The 21,769-nt window shown below is 36.2% G+C and overlaps 1 protein-coding gene across 1 annotated transcript; it reads right to left on the bottom strand.

The window, feature by feature from the left end:
• Positions 1-7: 7 nt before the first annotated feature.
• On the bottom strand, positions 8-21,222 carry LOC103806654 (copine-8-like; the record flags this gene model as incomplete). The annotated part of the gene is made up of 8 exons (XM_009079363.1): positions 8-44; positions 5,933-5,974; positions 8,454-8,558; positions 10,374-10,477; positions 11,064-11,127; positions 15,158-15,234; positions 17,301-17,340; positions 21,119-21,222. Coding segments are annotated over 8 exons (573 nt in total), but the record flags the coding sequence as incomplete, so codon positions are not given.
• Positions 21,223-21,769: the final 547 nt, after the last annotated feature.

Here is a 21,769-nt window from a genome sequence, read left to right as displayed (position 1 = left end):
ACAACTCTCTGTAACTTGTTGTGAATTCGCCAATGAAATCGTGGCTGTATATATAAGAAAAGGTTTTCAAACCAAATGCACAGCATTTGATAATTTAAACATGTATTTTATCTATTCATGAAAAAGAGGAGCACAGCCAATACGAACTGACACCCACAGAAAGGAGCAATGACAACAGATATAATTTGCTTTAAAAGATCTTTATTTCTTCCTCTGTTGTATGTTCACTTTGATAGTAATACAAATTTAGAGATGGAAAGTATTAGCTTATATGTTTTTGATGGCTTTTGCTTAGCTTTGCTGCACAATGACAACTAGGTTATAACTTAGTGATTGACTCCAATATAATTATATGTTTTTGATGGCTTTTGCTTAGCTTTGCTGCACAATGACAACTAGGTTATAACTTAGTGATTGACTCCAATATAATCTTACAGAATCTGAAAAACCAGAGTGGGTTACCAAAGATTATCACCATTTCCTCACTGGATGGCCACTGGCACTACAGACCCTGAACTGTGTGTGAGACTATGTGAGAGAAAGGGAGGTATTAAGAGCATAAAAGGAGTAACTTAAAGCAGAAAAGCTCAGCCCTACCAGTTTGTGTAACGTGACATAAATGGTATTTTAAAAGGGAAGATGCAAAGCTTATTTCAGCTGCTTTGTGTTCCTATCTGGGAAGAGAAAAGCAATCCACTGAGGCTACTCAGCTTATGGTATTACACACCACTGGAAAGCAGATCTTAACCTAACAGTAAAGCAAGCTTCTCTTTTTAAATTCTACCCCTGCTCCAAGAATACATTTGGCACTCCTGTGCTGTCATCCACATTTTGCAAACTGCTTTGTCAACTCTCAAACAGGGGCTGGCACACTGTCAAGGAGCCACAGTGAGCAGAGTAGCCAGAGGGTGTGCAGTGGATGAAGCATCGCTGAGAAAGGTGGCTGGGGCCAGGGAACTGGGGCACAGAAGCCACAGAGCTGCCAGAAGTGACTGAACTGCAGGTTCATATTTCAGACAAGCACCTGGAATGGAAGGGACTGCAGGGGTGAGTGCCTAACATTTGGCCACACAACTCCCAGCAGTCCCATGACCTGTTCCCAGTCTGCCCAACTGAACTTTGCCCACTGCTGTTCCAACTCTCGTTTCCCCCTGTGCCATCTCCCTCAATTTTCCCAGCTGTGCCATAACAGGGCATTGTATTTCCTCCATATTCAGCCTCCACATCTGGTGAGGTATGAAACTAATTTTTTTACCTTCCCTCCAATGGTAAACTAGAACAGAAAGTCCAAGTTTTATTACTTTGTGACTTGTAAAACTTGTTTTGAAGAAATCTTTCACACCTGTCATTAAGCTATAAATATTTGAAGCAAATTTAAATAAATCCGACTGCTGCAAGAGGAAAAATGGAAACAATCCATAGCAACATGAAATTTCTTTCTTGCTTTACTCATAATGAAATGAAATTAAATGAAAAAACCCCACACCTCAAATATAAATCTCGTTTTCTGATATCAGAATGAATTCACAAACTGTGTAAAACCAACAACCGAAAGGTCCAGTCATCATGCTAATGCACATGGAATGAGCAAAGCATCCTGTAAGAAAGCTTGAGAAGTACAGATTGCTCAGATTCAGAAGGAACCACCTCCCATGTAACACTCCCCTTCCAGTTTGGAGATTGGGAAATTTCTTCTGAGACAGACAAACACTTTTCTTAAGAAACATATTTTGGAGTATCATCTCCTTTGATGAAATGCTCTCCAGACTGCAATGACTGTTTAACCAGGGAACAGAGCAAGCTTTCCATTCAGACTATGGAACTGGAGTTCAGTGTGGGCTGTAGCACATAAGGTGTATTTAACCTTGGGTAACCATGGAGAAAAATGCATATTGGTAAAACTGGAACCTTTCGCTTTCATAACAGTTCTAACCTCATATTTTCAAGTCAGCTTGTATGTTTCGAAGGCAGAAACACAAATAGCTCAATGACTACCTGCAAACATGCTGCAGCAAACAGAGGAAATAGAAGTCATTCCAGACAGGATTGTCTCTGAGGAACAAAAAAAACTGCACTGCTTAAAAGTAACTGCTTCTTTAATTCTAGGAGACACTGGAAAGCCTCTTTCCTTGTGGCTATACACAGACACTGACAAGACCTGAGCTAGAAAGATATAATTCCTCTGATTAATCATGTTAAAAAGGTATGAGCATATACAACCAGTCTCAGAGTCCACTGTGCTTAAAAGGTCATCAGCTTGGATCTTAACACCCAGTACTCAGGTGGATGAACACCCTACCTCTAGGCTGGCTCTGACAGATGAGGACCTGTTGGACAAAATTTGCCTTTGCCAGAAGTATAAAGCATTAAGAAAAACAAAGCACAGATCCCTCACAATATCACCAAATGGATGTCCTTACTAGTCTCTGGATTGAAAATCCAAAGTAGTTATTCTCTTTACGTTCCTAACACCAAATATTCCTAGTCCACAGCCTTTTGTCCATGAGTGGCATATGAGAACACTGAACCAGAGACTCTTAGCACATAAAATTTTCACTTGAACCCCATCTCCCTACATCTCCCATTTTTAGCACTGTGTTTTGAAGTGCTGGAAATTACTTTCAAAATTATATTCACTTTAATTTTTCAGTTATCTAAAGGAAAGAAACAACAGAGGAAAGCACAAGCATAATCAGAAATATGTCAATGAGTAAGGGGAAAAGTGAAAAAATTTAAAAATAACGAGCTGGAAAAGGAAGACGAAGGACATTAAATAAGGTGAAAGAGCCTGGAGTCTGGATTACAATCTCTCCTGCAGTGTTGAGACTCTCAGTTAGTGACCCCAGGTTAGCATTGTAGTATTTACAGCTTTAAAACTCAAGAAACACCCACCACTTCTGTGTGACAGATCATAAGCATTAAGACTATGAAATGGCTTTTGTTCCATGTGTGCTAAGTAGCATTTTTTTCTCAAATTAAGTGAAAGAGCTTTCAGAAATAAATAAAAACATCAGAGTGTTGCTGATGTATTGAAGTTGCACATTATCTTATTTTTTTCTGCAAATGCTTCATTGCTAAGGCCACTCAATTTTAAAAAAAAAACCCAAATGTGGCTCTACTTCACACAAGTGGATTGTCCAAAGTAATAAAACCAACTTTTGTGACTTCTTGTAGCATCAAATATTTTGAGGCTTGTCACAGCTCTCAGAAGCAATAAAAGGCATGAGTTAGAACAAGCAGTTCACGTTTTGACAATTTTTGTGCAAAACCTGGTTTGAGACAAAGAAATGCTTAATAATTAATAGTGTTAATGTTACAAATGCAATGTATTACTTTCAGTCAAGAAATTTTAAGTGATATACGAAAACAAATGAGAGCTATTTGGTGGTGAAATGATCAAAATGTTACATTATGACAATTACTCTTCACAACGTAGTTCATGAACATGGCAGTGAAGAAGCTCATCCCAAAGCTCTGTGGTGCTGTGTTTTTCAAAGCACAGATAATACAGAATGAGGAAAAGGGAAAAAACCTTCTAAGTCAAGACTCAGGAAAGCAGTCAAGCCAAGATTCAGAAATCAAGTACATGCACAGTAACATTGCCTTCCTGATTGCAGAACAGACTGCAATGTTCAATATAACTTGCTTTGCTCTCTGCAGAGCAGACAATCTTTCAGAGATTGTTCCTGCCCAGTCTGCACATCTCTGGAGCAAACAGGTTCAGCATGGTGAGGTGATCAGCTAGTGCAACAACTGCTTATAAACAGGGTCCATCAAAAATGGAAATTAATATAAACTGAGTAACAGCACTGTGCAAAAAATTTGATAGAGGAACTCTTGAATGGGATTAATTTCAGATACACTTGGCAATGTCAAAGTTAAATTAGGCACTTAGGTCCTTGTTACAATCACTAGCAAGTCTTAGGCAGCACCAACTGGCAATTTATTCCAGCTAGGATGGATTCAATCAGATCATTTTCCCCTGTAAACTACTGAAGTGACTTAAATGATTAGTTCAATCTACTTGTCTGATTTTCACATTGTCTGAAGTTACATGAGATGAGTACTGTCTCATCTTTCCAAGGAACTTCACATGTAAGATGTCAGTGCTCTGCCTGCTTTGAAATTGAAGAAAGATAGAAAGCAAAAAACCTTCATACAATTAGAATAAAAAGGAATACGTGTACATAGTATCCTTCTTGTCTTTTGGATATTAAATTTACAGGTATTCAGATTGTGATGTGAGCAAAAACAGATAATCTTTCGAAGTGTTTGGGAGAGTGGAGAAGCTAATGATTGCCTGAAATCCACAGTATGTCGCAGATTGCACTCAGGATTGAAGTTACGTAGTAGTGTTTGTCAGATTTCTTCCTCTTCTGTCTAATCTTACTGATTTTGGACAAAATGGGACTGCACATGAGGTTTGATACCTTGAGATTTAATTAACTTGGCAATATAATTTAACTTTTGTTGTTAGCTTATTTCCAAAAAATTATCGTAGTTTATACACAAAAATTGCAAATATGTCAAAGTTTTAAGGATTTGGCAAATCTAAGTAAGGAAAAGATGTTAATAGGAATTCATAACAGGGATGCAGTGATTTTTTGCTAGTACGGATTGGTTAATTTAAATCCCTTTATTTTAATTGCTATAATATGCTATTTTGTCTCTCCAGGGACTAACTGATCAAGAAGGATGAATTTGCTCTAGCAGGTATTTATAGAGGGTAAATATGTGATGAGAATGCTTATAAACTACCAGGCTTCATGATGGAACCAAAGAGACAAAATTATAACCTGAGAAAGCTGAGTATGGTTTCAGATCTTGTCAGCAAGGAAATGAATTGCAGCACAGGACAAATGTGCCTATTATGGTTACAAGATCTGTTGCCACAGAAGCACAATATCAATATCTATAGTACTAGAAGCAAATTGCACTGGCAGTATTAAAGGCATCACTGTAAAATAAATAAAATGCTTTCAAAAATCAAAATGCATGTGCATGTCCATATATTTTAAAGTACAAATTAAGATTAACAGGAAATAATTCGGACAGAGCATCTTAAAGGTAAGGGAAATCAACATATTATTGCATTACATCTCAGTTCTAATACCATGATTTCTGCATACAGTTTCTAACCAAAGTATTAAGATATGAGCTCACACATTTTTTAAAAAAACAGGAGGTATCAGTCCAGTGTATTAAAAAACAATTCTACCATGTTTGTCACAATAAAAGCAGTTTGAAAGGCTAATTTCTTCAGAAAAAAGGTACAGCACTATGGACAGCAAACATAATATAATAAAATAACAGATATCCCTCCTGAATTTAGCAACAGAAATTCCACTTAGATTCTGCCATCCTCTTCCTAGCAAGGTAGTTATATAAAACTCAGGTCTTCCAAGATTTTTATGAAGACAGGCATGGAAACGAACATTCAAACCCAGTCTGAAACTAAGACAATTGATAGGTGGTTTCTGCATTGCAATCTCTATGCAGCCACGAAGCAGCAATTGCAGGCACATGCATTTTGTCGTGCCTGAAAAGCAATGTTTTACAAAGCAGAGTTTTAAGCAATAGGAAGTAGATTATAAAATGGATTATGCCTCTGTTTGTACATGTATATTAACTGATAACATAATGAGATTCACAAAACTGATTTTACAGACCATAAAGCATCCCATCTTGCTTGTTCCGGGTATGAATGTATGCACTGCATGTTTGAAACAGGCTAATGCATCAGCACTTACCACTACTGCAATACAAACCAGAACTGCATTGGGGCAAAACTCTTTTCCAGTACCTGTACCTCTAAATATTGATAAACCATGTTCTCTAGGCCTGATCTGGACACTACATATTCCTACATTTTTAAATGTGTATAAATATGAATGAATAAGCCTAGAGTTTAACAACAGAAGTAATGTCTTACCTTCCATCTCTATCCCAGTCATACACTTCTACTTTAATTGTCCTGAAATAAAAACCAAAAGAACACAACCTTATTAAAACATACATTAAGATGTACCTAGATTGCCTTTAATTTAATAGCATATGAGTCTCTCAATTGTTCCAAATCTAGAAAGCAGAATCTTTCAGCCATGGGGCAGCAAATAGCCACTCACTCACAGCTCCATAAATAAAGGGTAAAATACAGTAGAAACTAAGGGAACAATTAAACACACTGGAAGTTTAACCAATATATTTTTACTTGCTGATGCTCTTCTTTTACTGTGTTTTTTTTTAAAAATAAATGATTCTTTAAACCTTACAGTGTTATCAAAGTTTTTAAGAACACATTTATCTGTTTCCTTATGAGTAAGGTGAAGCTCTGATGACAGCTCTAACTGTTCTTGCTTCAGGGATGACTGGGAAACAAATTGTAGAAACCAAAATTGTCCCATGTAAAGGATCAATCTTATTTTACATACTTACTTGAAGAGTGGATTTCTTAAAATGCAAATACTATAGAGTATGTTATCATCAACATCACTCATGAGACACAAAACATACATGAGTATGGAAATAGTATATAGCTTTATTTATCTGCTTTTACTATGGAAAGTGTACATATATAGAGGAGTAAATGCAACAATCAGAAATGGTGAATCCTATCTGGTCTAAAATGAACAGCACATGGGATAGAAATATAACACCTCCAGACCTCCTGTATTTTAAGCAACTTACTTAGTTTTATTCTTCAGAACAGTTTCACATGAAAAGAAGTCATCAGGTCTGTGGTATTAATAGAGGGGACAGGAATCCACATGATTACTTTATAATTTGCTTCCATAGAAGCTGCTCCCCACTCTCCTAATGACATACAGCCAAATACATGTTGAAATATTTTCTTTACTAGGAAGGGACTACTTGGGGATAACAGCTGATATTAAATACATAATATTGGAATATTATGATATTCCAAAAGAGGTAAAGAAGCAGTTGCTTTGTCTGTATGTTTCTCTTTTCAGCTCCAAAGGCTCTGACCAGAATATCTGTTACATTTTATACTGCTTCGTTTGGGTTTAAGTTACCTTAGAATGAAAACTGATTAAAGTGATAGTTGTTTTATGGAATGAGGTCAAGAATAGCTCCAAACCTACTTTTACATATTACTACACTGAGCTTAGGAAGCTAATCTTTACCTCTAGAAAGAAAAGTTTTCAAATTAAAAAATCCCAAACTTTGGATGCTTTTTCTGTATTATCAGCAGATACAAATTTGAATTAATCTGACAGCTAATGAGTATTTCTTGATTTGAAACCTGACTGTTGTAGGCAGGATTATGGAGTTTCATGGAGCCTTTATTCATAAGGCATTCACTGAGCACATTATGCTGAAACCTTTCAAAGCAGAATTAACATGGGACAGCAGTAAATACACAATAAATTGAGGGGTGCCATTATACTTTTTAATTCTCTTTCGGAATGTTGGAATTATTTCAATGTGTCTCCACCACAATATCATTTTTAATTATTATGAAAACTGTTTCTCTTTAATATGATAAATAGTGCAGTGTCCAGAGATTTGCTTCAGGGGCATTATTTTTGCTCATGCATTATGCACATGAACCCATATACAAGTTAAAAATTCTATTTGATTAGAAAGTACTTATTATGAAATTGCTGCATTTTTACTGCATCTAAGTGAAATAGTAAACAATGTGGCCATTTTTTAAGGAGTCTAAAAATATCCATCATGATTCAATTTGCTTGTTATTTTTGGTAAAATACTGATTAAAAACCAGGTATTATTATCATCCAAATTTGGATCCTTTTGCATGGGATCACTGAAAACTTTGTCTAAAGATCATAACCTTCTGCGATTCTCATCTACTGACCTACATATTTTAAAGGCTTTCATTGATCAACATCCTCTGACATTACAATGTCACACAAGGGAGAGAGAACATCATTGTTTTTCGGTAAAATACTGATTAAAAACCAGGTATTATTATCATCCAAATTTGGATCCTTTTGCATGGGATCACTGAAAACTTTGTCTAAAGATCATAACCTTCTGCGATTCTCATCTACTGACCTACATATTTTAAAGGCTTTCATTGATCAACATCCTCTGACATTACAATGTCACACAAGGGAGAGAGAACATCATTGTTTTTCACTGAAACATTATTAAAAAGTACTTGTACACACCAGTCACAGTAGCTATTCTTTAAATTAGTATTTTCTTTCTGTTTCTACTTCATACCATAGGAAGCAAAGATTTTTTTACAGAAATCACCACTAGCATTTCCTACAGATTTAGCATATTCTCTTTACTTTTCCAAATTCTTCCATGTGATGAACAGTTTTGAACACCTATTATCCTTTCAAAATATTGATTACATAACACCAGTAACTGGACTACATAGAAAAACTTACATATAAATGAATACATGAACTAGGGGCTTAAAAATCATATATTTTAAGAAAGATTAACCTATACCTTACCGGTCATAGTCTCCGTTACACAGTGCTCTGACAGAAATCTTGAACGCTTGCCACACTGGATTCAAGGTGTTTTTTACGACTTCTGTTTTGTGGCAGATTGTAAAACTGTAATTAAGAAAACATGACTTTGTATTTATTTACTTTTTTTTTGTCATCAAACATGAAAACAAAAGAGCTGTGATCTGTATTCACTCATACATTGTCCATATAAAACTTAAGATATGAAAATAAGAAACACAGTGAAATCAGATAGAAGAGCAGACTGAAGACAGACCCATTTGAGAGAGATTCCAGACTATAGTGCTAAACAACTCTAAAGCTAAAATGGTTTTACCCAAAATTTCAACAAGAATTACAAACATTCAGTGAGTTGTTTCAAGCATGCACAGTCTCCATTCCACTTGTTTAAAGAGATTTTGGTGTGGGCAGGAATCAGTTACAGATCCAGAAAGCAATCAGTTTTGTAAGGCTTTGACTCTTGCTTAGCCATTAAGAAACTGAGCCCAAGGACTAATGGCTTTGGGGCTCTTACGGCTTTCGGATTCTTACGGCTTTCGGATTCTTATTCCCCATTTTATGTCGATGATTTTTTAACCAGGGCTGTCTCAGGTAAAACATAAAAGCCTTTGTGAGATCCTGTGATCACCTTCTCTCAGGTGAAATACAATGAATTGTTTTAATGCATTCTGCTTTCTCTAACTGATGTAAAATTCAAATACTCCTTCTGAACCCTGATTTTGGGAACTGAATTGTTCAAAAGAAAATAAGAGGCAAAGCCACTGAGGAAATCACTACTGAAATTCCTCATACAGTTATAACTAAAGTTGTCCTTTGAGGGAATATCCTCCTTATGCTGCGGAGGCCTATGTTTCTATCCTGGCCATGACTCAGAAGACATGCTTGAAGCCAAGAAACAGAAAAGGAAGCATCCTTCCACCACAAGTGCAGAAGCACTGTCCCAACCTCCTGTTGGATTCAGGAGACCAATAAAACACCAGTGGCTCAACACTCATCTCTTGGAAGGAAGTGGAGAAGCAAGGCACTCAAGGCCAAGAGAAACTACATATACCAGCACTCCCAGTAACACCCAGAGAAATTCCATCAATGACCTTAATGCCACTCACAAATGAGCCATAAGCTCTCTAGGCTTGCAATTTAAGATATTCATTGTTTATTCAGGAAACTACTCCTATAATGTGCCTCCAAGAGGAAAAGAGCAGGGAACAGACACACATATTCCTACACATAGGTTTACATTAAGAATTGTTCCAGTTTAGCTACTGAAACAAGTAATATCATACATGGTTTGATATGATGTCAGATGTAAGGACTTTCAATTTCCAAGAAAACTTAACCTGCCAGTAGAGCCCAGAGTGTTGACAAGAAATTAGCATGTCAAGTCTTAGCAGCAAAACAGAAGACATTAGTGTACTTTACCAAATTAACACATGAATGTAGAAAACAGTCATTCGTGAAAAATAAAAGTTCTAGTCTAAGGTATTTTTGAATTCTCTTTCCTAGAACTCTTGTCAAAAAAAGATAATTCCAAATTTACTGTATAAAATGTTTTTATCTATCACAATTTCCAAGCATTACCTGCAGCTAAGCCTTCTTTGAGAATTCTATTTAAAGGCATACTATATCTTAGCAAAAGTAACATTATTTAGCTATTTTTATGACAATTAATTCTCATAGTGCTCTGTATTTATGATACATTTAGCTCTTAAAATTGAGTTGCAATATTTGATCTATTTGTTGCAAGTTTTATTCCAATACTGCATAATATACTGAAATCCACCAAAGATCGTAAAAGAAACATAGCTTAATGTGATAAATGTAAAAAAAGCCCAAAACTATGATTACCATCTGTAAATAATGATGCCTAGTGATTAGGAGCAAAAATACTTAGCAAGCATTTACCTGCCATCTTCATTGCTTCGATGAAATACAAGGAAAGGATCTGATTTCCCAAAGAAGTCCTTCTTGTCTAGTTTGTTTGCACAGAATTGCATTAAAACAGAATCCTGAAATGGGTAATACAGAAAAATTACATATAGCATGCAGTTTACTATACTAAAAAGCCCCCCATTGACTAAACCATGCAAATACAGAACAAAATAAATGAGCGTATCAGCCCTGAGTAACCTGCTCTGAGAAGAGCAGGAGGGTTGGACTAGATGATCTCCCAAGGTCTTTTCCAACCTCAGCAATTCAGTGATTTCAAAGCTCTTTGCCACTCTGTCTATGAACTGTTAAAAGTTTGGCTAAAGTATAAGAACCCCGAAGATCAGATATGAAATAATCCAAATACCAAATAAACTCAGGTAGGAAAATATCACAGAGAAAGTATGTGACAGCTGGCGAGACAGTGCAAGAGACGGAGTGAGCACATGAAGGAGCATGACAGAGAATGCAAAAAAGAGAGATTGAGCATCGTCTTCTGCTACTTTCTCCTTCTTCAATCTAAAATTAAGAACCTTTTATAGGAAAGAAGTATCCTAACTTCTTACATAAATCACAAAATGCAAACTTATACACTGACAATCCAGTGCAGTATAAATCACAGCATAATTTTCATTTCTTTGCTGAAAAAGCAATGAGCACACTTACTCGGCAACAGCCTAGTTCCTCTGCTGTTACTATGACTGTTCCACATTTCTTCCCAGGAATTCCTCTGCAAGAAAATACAACTACAGCATCTCAATTCCTTAATATCATGTATGAAAGTTACAACTGACACAGGTACCACAAGGCAAGTTCCCAAGTCACAAAGCTGACAGCAGGCAATAGTTTCCCTTTTCTGCCACTTGTCCCGTGTAAAAATGTTGGTTTATCGTAAGCGAACTGGTAAATAAGTAGCATATTTATTCTAACTAGCAAGAAACAAATCAGTTTAACCTTTGAACGAAATAGCATAAAAAGTTTAAATGGGATGAAATCACAATGCCAGAATTATACTGTCCACCCTCCCATTGCTGTTTCATTTAGAGATGACTCTGCAACTGATTTGTGAAAAACATCCTTTTGTAAATTTTCCCTATAATAAAATACCTAGAATACATCTAAAACTATACTCCAACCTTATTTTACAATATTTATTCTGAAATGTGTATGAAGACACATAATAATCTCACCATCATATCAGATACAGGAGTTGCAAACTAAATTCTAGTTCACCCAGACAGCAATTAAAAACACACAGCTGCAACACCAGAAAGCACAAAAGAGTTCCTCAGCATAAAGAAGAGAGGAACAGAAAAGTCACACATAATCTGATAGTATTCAGTGCCTTTTGGAGGGGGACACACTCAGCATGTATGGTGGAGGGCAGTACAAATACTGAGATGCAATTTTTTGCCTGATGCTGTACTATAAATGAGAAGTTCTAAAATATCCTAGTGCGTACTGGTGTGTCCATTAGCAAATACTTTGGCAGCTACTCCCAGATTTTTTTTCAAAACTGATGCTATTTCTTATGCTTATTTTATTCTAGTTCCTTATTTCTTTGCGCCTTTCTTGAGAACAATTCTTGAAAACAAATCACCTACCAAGATCGCATTAAGGTAAAAATATTTTTAAGCTTATCACGTATTTTAGGTTTTCTAAGAGAACTAGAGGGCACTCCTGTGCTTCTGTTAGGAGGAAACATTCATGTAAACATTTACTGTTATTCTTACTCTATTAGCTTCCTTACTAACAAAATAATTTCAAGCTGGTTGTTTTCACTGTATGAAAAAAAACACTGGGAGATTCCACATTACAGACCAGTCCCCCCAATTGCCATGGGAATACTGACCAATATTACCTTGAAGACAAGAATATGAGAGTTTCACCTTTTAAATCTAGAAACAGTGCCATTGCCCATCTTCTTTAGCTCTAAAAGATAGTTGGTATTGAGCTGCCCTGGAATTGCTTCTAGAGCACTGAAGTGCCAATAGAAAATTTATGTTTGGGCAACCACTTTCTCAGGGTAAGCTTCTCTTCTGGAAAGCATTACAGATCAGGATTTGTGGGGTAGTGAGGTAATCTGTACTGCATAACCACTGTCAGCTTCAAGACAGTGCTAATATAGGCGGTGCTATATCAGGTGTAGAAAATGTGCCAGTCTAAGTGTGAAGAGGGTACAGACTAAATAAATGAAGGTAAAATGTGAAGAAGATCTACATTTCAGTGGGCCTTACTGGTTTGAGAGTCCAGAACCTGTAGGTTCTCTCCAGTGATCACCTGTTTTTGGAAAGTATTTGAGGAGCAGATACTTTGACTGCTAGTGCAACGGAACAACTATTATCAAATGAAAGGTCCTCAACAATACCTGCTTGTCTCTAGACAAGACACAGGCTCAAGGAGTAATTGTTGTCTCCTTAGAACAAATGATTCCACGACTGAGACACTACATCTGCAGCACCTGAAGAAGTTTCAAAGGACACACTGAAGTCTACTTGATCCACAAGGACTGAAAGGAGGACCTTTACTGAGTTGGTGAAACAGTTGGAGAAAGACTACTATTTATGTGAGAATTCAAACCTTAGATGATAGAAAGAACCTCCAGTTTTGCAAGCTGAAATTGCAGGGAGACAGAGGATGGAACATTTTTCAGATCATTCAAAAATTAACAGTCTTATCCCTGATTTTACAGAACAGAGCCCTCTGGCAGTCACACCCACAGATAACAGGATAGGACAAATATATAGGAAGCCCAAATTCCAGGGTTCAAATGTTTTTCTACCAATTATGTTCACAGCAAGATGACAGGAGAAAACTTCCCAAAATAGGCCAGCTGGCTCCAGTACAGCCTCATTAGCAGGCAATGGCACTCAGATGTGAATAACTAGCATTGAACACTCATTAAGCTTTGCAATGGCTCTGCCTCCTCATTAAAGGGAATCCCTACAGGAAGGCACTTAGTAGATCCTGAAAAAAACATTGCTTAGAGTTATAAATGTGGCTAGCATCTTCTCTCAAGGAAGAGAGAACATGCAAATATCTAATTCTGAATAATGTCTGAGAAGGTGACACTCTCTTGAGAGAAAAACGAAGCTGTGTCATTTCTGGAGGTATTATCCTTTCATGCTAATACAACTGGAGCATGCAAGGCCAGTCAGATTAAATCTTACATGTGGAGCTTGTCTTGAGAAGGCATTTAATGAATCTACTAACGCAACAGGTAAAGAGAGCAAACGTTACTGTTAAAATGACAGTTTCTCCTTTCACTTAGACTTATTTTCCAAGAGAATTTATCCAAAGCACATGTTCACCTCTGTACCTGGCCAGGCTGTAAAACAAAGTGCAACACTAAAGTACATTCTTGAACAAAATTCTCATAGTTACAGGCTAGCACACTAAAATACTGGGAGCAAGAGTCTTCTGAGACAGACTGCTGTGACCCCGTGGGAAGCCCACACTTGATCAAGGTCCTGGCAGGACCTGTGGACCAGCGGAGAGAGGAGACCATGCTGGAGCAGGTTTGCTGGCAGGAACTGTGACCTCTTGAGAGACTCACACTGGAGCAGCCTGTTCCCGAAGTACTATAGAAAGGAACTGAAGCCAGAGCTGCTGCTGAAGAACTGCAGTCCATGGGAAAGACTCACTTTGAAGAGGTTTGTGAAGGTTTGTGGGAGGGACCCCACACTGGAGCGGGATAAGAGTGTGAGGAGTCCTCCCCATGAGGAGGGAAGAGTGGCAGAGATGGTGTGAGATGAACTGACTGCAACCTCTGTTCCCTGTCCCATTGCATTGCTCAGGGGGACGAGGTAAAGAAAATGAGGAGTAAAGTTAAACACAGGAAGAAGGTGGAGGTGAGAGGAAGATGTTTTAAAATTTGGGCTTATTTCTCATTATCCTGCTCTGATCTGATTGGTAACAAATAAAACTAATTTTTCCCCAAGTTGAGTCTGTTTTTCCCAGGATGGTAATCAGTGAGTGATCTCTCCCTGTCCTTATCTTGACCCATAAGCTTTCATTATATTTTTTCTCCCCCATGCAAACCCAAAAAAAATACTACTGTCACATGAAATGTCCAGCTGTGCCTTTAAATGTTTGCTTTTTATGTCATATGTGAATTTATAGCATACCGTTAGATAAAAGCTGTAAAATATTTCCAATTATTCAAACATTATATATGAATAGAAAATGAAGATTTTTCAAATTACTCATATTTTAAATATCTGTACACCCCTCTGAACAATGGTTTGCAAACATAAAAATCCTCTCAGTGAGAGAAAAATCCATTGACCATAAGAAAGCTTTTGATAAATTTAGTAGGATAAATGCAAAACATTTGATAATCTGGATTGCCTCATTGTTTGGAAACTGTATTATTTGGAACAATAGAAACATAAGAAGGAATTTGAAACAGTGAGTGTTTTCTTCCTTGATGCTTGAATATAAGACAACAAAAGGTTCATGATGTGTTAATCTGTAAACCAAAAACCATTTTTTAGATTAGTATACTCAAACTATTTCTAGTGCAAGATGTAATGATGTTGACAAAAGTTTTGGATTAGTCAATTCCTTTGCTAATTGTCCAAATTGAAACAAACTATCATAGTCTATAACGAAAGACTTCTATTGGATGTAACAATTTATTCTCTTAAAAGCCATGTCTGTCAATTCCATATATCAAGTTACCTCCCAGCAAAAACTCCACAACTCTCGCCCCATGAAACAGTATGTATTCCTCCAACATTCAAGAACGACATACTTACACAATTGACTTTTCCAGTCTGCTCCCCTGTGATCCAACTATTTCTCCCAGTGTACAAAACATTTGTCCCAAAAAATCCTGAAAAGCATTAACATAAAAACTCAGAATTCATATTTCACATTGAAAGAAATCTGGGTTTCCATTGACCTCAGTTGTTCACTATTGTAGAACACATTCTGCTGAACATCACATCTTAATTATGATTATGCAATAAAGAATCACAAAGAGACTCACTATTATGTATTTGACATAACAGTGGGTTACATTTACAGAAGTAATTCTAATGCACTTCACGTACTCTGTTTATATTGCCTTTTTGATCAACAAAAATGAAACTGAGATGGAAAACAAAATTAAAACCATTAGAAACATGACTATTTTTAGCCCTTCTTTAACTGGAGCATTTTAACAAATTTCTCTTTTATTAAGAGATTCTACATTGATTCTGTGAATTATGTTGGCAGAAATTCAAGCCTGTGCAGCATCTGTACAGGCAACCTAGACAGACAATTATGCACAAGCATTTCTTTAATGACAGACTTTATTTCCGTATTTTAAAAGTTTAACTATACAACTAAAAATCAGCTCATTCTCATATCTCCCTGTAACTTAAGTAGCAATGAATGGATTTTTTCAAACTGTTGTATATATATTGAAACAAATTTCATGCTGCAGTCCAACTCCTCATTTTGCAAGTGAGAAAACTTGCTAGTGCTGTTCTTCCCAGTGTCACTGGCAGTAGCTTGTGAGATTTGTTCACAAACAGGAATTAGAATCAAGACACTCTAATTCCTACACAGCAATCCGTAACTTTGTGATACTGTGTACAGCAGCAAGACACTGTAATAGTGCGTACAGACACTGTGTATTGCATAAGTAGTTCTGACTCCCCTCAGCCCAGGCCACTCATTCCCATCTCTGAACTTCTTAGTTATGAGGCCACATAATTGAAGAGGAAAACAACCCTGCAAAATAAAATAAAATCTTTGAACTATACCTTTTAACTGATCCAGTACTGCATCAGTGTTTCCATAAAGACTGAGTCATTTAAAATGGCTAAAATTCATCTGAAAATACTAATCTCCTTGTTCGTTTTTAAAAACACCAGGTCCTTAACTCATTAACCTTTTGTTGCATTTTCTCTTCCCTGTCCAGCTGAGGAGGGGAGTGATAGAGTAACTTTAGTGGACACCTGGCATCCAGCCACGGTCAAACTACCACAATATTGAGACCTTCAACTCCTGTTTCAGCAACCTAACAATGACATCTAATCTGTATATTTGTATATACCTTTGTTTGCACTTCCATAGTGACTAACATGTGTCTTTTTTTTCTTTTAACTTAAACATGAGAGGTTTGTACAAAGAAGTATGCTTCAAGGCAAAAAAAAAAAAAAATTCAGATAAACTAGTTACTGCAGAAGTGCAAACAATCTTGGGCAGAAGCCCAGGACGAGGCTTTATCCTGGTTGAAGACAGTTGGGAAGATTTCTCTTTTCTGCATCCTCCTAGCAAGCACTGCAGTTATTAAGATCACCTTTCCATGATGACAGAGACAGAAAACAGTTTGCCAGGGGCTTTAAATCTTTCCAGGGAGGATATAACTGGAGATCAATGGCTAAAAGCCTTATCTTTTCACTATGAAGTGCACAGACATAGCATTCCTTCCCTTATTCTCTATTTCTTTGGTCCAGATTCTCAAAGGTTCTCTTACCAAAGCCTTCCCGTATTTATTTGTAAAAAAAAATTCACTGAGAAACCTCAGAATCGTACTCTCACATCTCTACACTTGACAGTTACTATTTAATCACTCCTACTTCAAGAAGGCATGAGCATAAAATGTTTCTACAATTATTAACGGAGACACAATCAAAATATGCTTTAGTTTTTAGGACCCAAAGAAGTACCGACAAAAAGCAGCATACCACATATCTGAAAAGGTGTACATGTGCTTAACTACCCTCTTTACAGGAGACATGTCCCATTAAAATTATACTTACAAGCATTGTATGTGTTATAACCACAGCACAAGCACTGTATTTGCCTTTATGCATCTGACATTACTTACAGGCAAAAGAAAATAAATGTATTTAGGAAATGCAAACATTTCAGCACAAGGAAGCATAATAGCAAGGAATAACTTACGTGTTTTGACAAGTTAGGACTTTTTGAGTCAACATCGTAGCTTTAAAAAAAAAAAAGAAAATTTATATCAGAGTTGGCAGATGACAGGTCTGAGGACAGTGATGTAAAGAAACAAAAATCAAATAATTCTTTCACCTATTTTATGAAATTTACACAAACAGATAAGCAAATGGAGGTTACACTGTAAAGGAAGGCAAATTGAGTCACCACAGATGGACTATGGTTCACCACCTATTTGACATGAAAACATTTTCAACAAACTGAAGCCTATTAAGAGAAATTATTCTGATTTTTCTGTTTGAACAATGAAAGCTGCCAAGAAAACCAGGCAAAAAAAATGATCATAGAAAACTAACTAATGTGCACATTAGTTTCTTAGGTACTTTTTTCAGTCTTTTGACAAATTAAATAGAAATTACTGACAATAAACTGCATTGCTTTGAGAAAGAGTTTGACTTATTCTTTTGAGTTTACCATAATCTTGGTCCTCCTCCAGCTAGAAAATGTCATTGTTTCCCTTCCACTATCAAGTCAAGAATTAAAAAAAAATACTCTTTGAATGTAAGAGATTAAAAACAATGATATAACAAATTCTTGCAGGATTACTAATATCTATATGTAGATAGTCTCCCATCTTTATCAGATAATCCACAGTAATATTTTTATCGAATCCTCCATTCAGATTCAATACCAGTAACTAAACTGAAAACATATCTGTGATATGTTACTGCTCCCAAGGTGTTTCTGTTCCCACGGCATGGTGTGCTATCCCTTTCATTGTGCTGCTGCAGGTAGCTGTTGGGATGCATTATGGAACAGATTGCAAGTCAGGATGATGGCAATACCATAACAGAGCTGGATGTGGTGCAGCACAGTCAAAGTTTGAGAAACATATTTATACAGAAAAAATGATACTATAAATAACACTAACAGGAGTTAAAATCCCCCAACAAACCCAAACAATTAGATGCATACTGTTTGGTGAAATTGAACAGAAAAACACAACTGGAGATTTGACTTGAGGGATAGCTACAAAATGAAAATGAAGAACTATTTTACTGGCAAAATCAGTAACAAAGCACCAGCTATGAACAGAAATGGAACTGAGACATTGTGGTTGCACATTTTAGGAAGGAGTTCATGCTGACTATCATAACACCACAAATCAGAGCTATAGTTGATGTTTTGCCTCTTCCTTTATTTTTTTCCAAAAAATATGAATCATATGAGGAGTTTCTTTCTTTGAAAAAGAACAATTTGGCCAACAATACTGCACAATTTTGCTGAGGAATTTCATACAGGAAGCTTTCTAAAGGTTCTAAACTGGGGCTTTAATCCACAAGTAGCCATAAGAGATTCATATTTCTATCTCCGAGTTCTACAACATTTCTCATCTATCATTGTTGTAGGGCTCTAAATTGAATTCACAAATTATGGCTGTATGGTCACTTGTAGGCAAAGATAGCAACAGCAATTCAGCTTTGAGATCAGAATAGACTGTGTCCAGGTAACCCAGAAGAGCAGCAGAAAGCAGTCAGGCCTTTCTGATAAGTAGAGAGTACGTGTGATATTTACAGCTTTTCATAAATAGACAGGAGTCCATTTCTCTGACTACATGAAGAATCAATGGGAGACTGTGTTTTCTCTTCCAGGTCCAAGTCCTTTTCAGACAGCACTAATCCAGAAGGTCTTTACAGACACTCCTTTCTTTCTCTAGATCGAACCTTTCTCTTTTTCAGTTAATTTCTTTCACTTTTCTCTTCTATCACACTGTCCCCTCCCCATAGCATACATGCATCCTATGAGAAGTAAGAGGCAAGCAAAATCCAGATTCCTACACTGCCCCATCTGGGTCATTATTTCAGCAATGCTTTATATTTGGAGAAAAATCCTTTATTTCCCAGAGTGATAAGCTCTTACTTAAAAGTTACTTTAAATAACTCATAACAGTTATACTCTGCAGACTGAATGACATTAAACCCAACTTCTAAAATGAAAAATAAAGTCTGCATCAGGCTTCCATGGTGATGATGAAAGAATTTGGACCTAGCCACCTACAAGCACCCTGTAATCTATACTGGCATTGAGTATTTGTTTCCATTCCTTGAAATAGCTGAAGTCTAGATGGAAAGCTAGTTGCTATCTGTGTATTGAACAGATATTCAATGGAGCATTTTTCTCACTCATCCCCCCCCAACACTTCTTGTTAACTCAGGAAGCATCTGGCACACTGTAGAGACATTTACAGGAAAAGAAAAATTAGATATGGGTATGTTTTCTTGTTTCCATGCTGTAGGTAATGCTGCATTTCAGTACACCCTGCTCACAACTTAAAATCAGCAAATATACATAGTTTCATTAACATTGCCAAAATACATCTATCAGGCATCATACTTTCTTTTTTTTTCCATTGCTATGGGAAAAATCATCACTAATGTGATCACTGCCTTGTTATGTTGTGCCCTGCTTAATGTACAGACTGCCAGAGTCTCTTCGAAGTAACTGCTTGGATAAGTAAATGGCACATTGAGACTAAAGCCTAGAAGATTTAAAAATGGCTTTACTATGAGCTTGCGGTAAGATTTTAAGCAAATTATGAAATATTTCTTGATCTTTTTTGCTGTCTACAAGGCAGAAATGCAGTAAATGCAGTTTCTATAGGCAATCTTGCAACATTAAATTGGGAAGCAATAATACTAGAACTTACTATCATCAATGCTGGAGTGGGATTTGTTGCAATTGCATGAAATATATCATAAGACCTCCACCTTTAATGTTAGGAAATATAGAAAGGCAGACTACACTGAGCTCAGCAACAGAAAGAATCTTTCTTGATGCATCAAAAAGAGCTTTTATGTTTCTTGCTATAATTATTCAGTAAATAACTAGTTAAGAGTCTCTTAAATCTTTTTCAAGAACAAATAAACTAAAAGAAATACACATGAAGGCAGGAACACAAAAAAAATTGACAAAACTCAAGCTAAAGTACATCTAGCAAAAGAACCGGAAATGGGAAAAGGGTTCTTCAACCAAAGAAAGGGACATGTAAAGAAAATTTGTTGTGACTACGCCTACTAGGATGCAAAACTGCTGCAAAAACTTCGTATCTATGATGTTTATTCAAACACTGTCATAGGGAAAAGTTAGGAAGAACTGCTGGTAAAAATAGAGGATGAGAATTAGAAACCCAAGAAAACCTTGATTATTACAAAGACTGAAATTATCTGAATGGAGTGAAATGTAGCAGATGACCCTGGGACTGGACTACTCATTTCTATTTTCCAAAGAATAAAGTGAAAATCAAACCAGTTTCACCAGTGGAATGAAATAAGCACATCTGGAATAATGTCAAAAGTCATCTACTTCTAGAACAACTGCTTTCACTTTAAAATCTCATAATTTAGTATATTTAGATGCACACTGGCATTCATTTTAGTTAAAAAAATTTGGCTCCGTATTACTTGTACAATATTCTATTTCCAGACAGTATGTCCATCCATGTTTCACTGGCTCTGCTGCAAGAATATTTTACTATTTTGACATCCTTAGCTTTCTAGCTATTTAGTAAAGTAGTGATTATGAATATAATTGTACTTTGACTAGTTAACATCTGTCAGTTTCTTAAAATTCAGTTATTATTATATTACACATTTATTTCGGAGGAAGCAATGCTAAATTGATCGTGTTTATTAAATCAATATATTCCATGCCAATAGATACCATTGCTTTTCAAGGTAATTTTATGCTGGACAAAACTTAATATGCTGCAAAATTAACTTAATAGGCTGCAAAATTAGAGTCAAAGATTGTTAACTTACAAATCAAATCGCAGATTCTCTCTTTCTTCAAAGAAGTAATCCATTATAAATTTTCTTACAAAATCTGGATTTAAAGTATTATCAATTACTTCTGTTCTTCCAAACTGTAAAAGAAAAGTGTAAGTTTAAGCCACATGCTATAATGAAGTACAATTAGGCAGACTGCCAATACCAGCAATATGTGAGATATGTGAGAGCCTGTAAAAAATAATCTTAAACAGATACCATGAAATAAAATGACTGTGTTCACATGAATGTGAAACATAAAAATCCACTGTTTCCTAAACAAATAAAAAGACAACAGCAAGAAAAAGCTTGCATATATAGCTTATTTCAGATAGCTTTAGGTATTGCATAACACAGTCCTCCTATTAGAAATGTATCAGTTTTGCACTCTCCAGCTCCTATTTCACCTCAGTTCAGCTCTCTTCATCCCTCCTGTCTCTTGAGGTTTTGGCAAAATGCCTTTGTTTTCTTGGTGTTTCTAGGAAGAGCCTCAGCTATCAGCAAGCTGAAAATATTTTAATTAATAAAACAACAAACCACACTACTTATGATTGACTTCAGTTTATATACATCACAGATATAAATGACTGATCATAAAATATCAATGTATGATTTTGTTCTTGTTTTAGCTGTTCTTTCAAGATT

This window comes from Acanthisitta chloris, unplaced genomic scaffold (genome assembly GCF_000695815.1).
Source record: "Acanthisitta chloris isolate BGI_N310 unplaced genomic scaffold, ASM69581v1 scaffold17707, whole genome shotgun sequence".
NCBI lineage: Eukaryota > Metazoa > Chordata > Aves > Passeriformes > Acanthisittidae > Acanthisitta > Acanthisitta chloris.
Note: the sequence above shows the minus strand (reverse complement) of the source record. Positions and strands in the feature narration are given on the sequence as shown.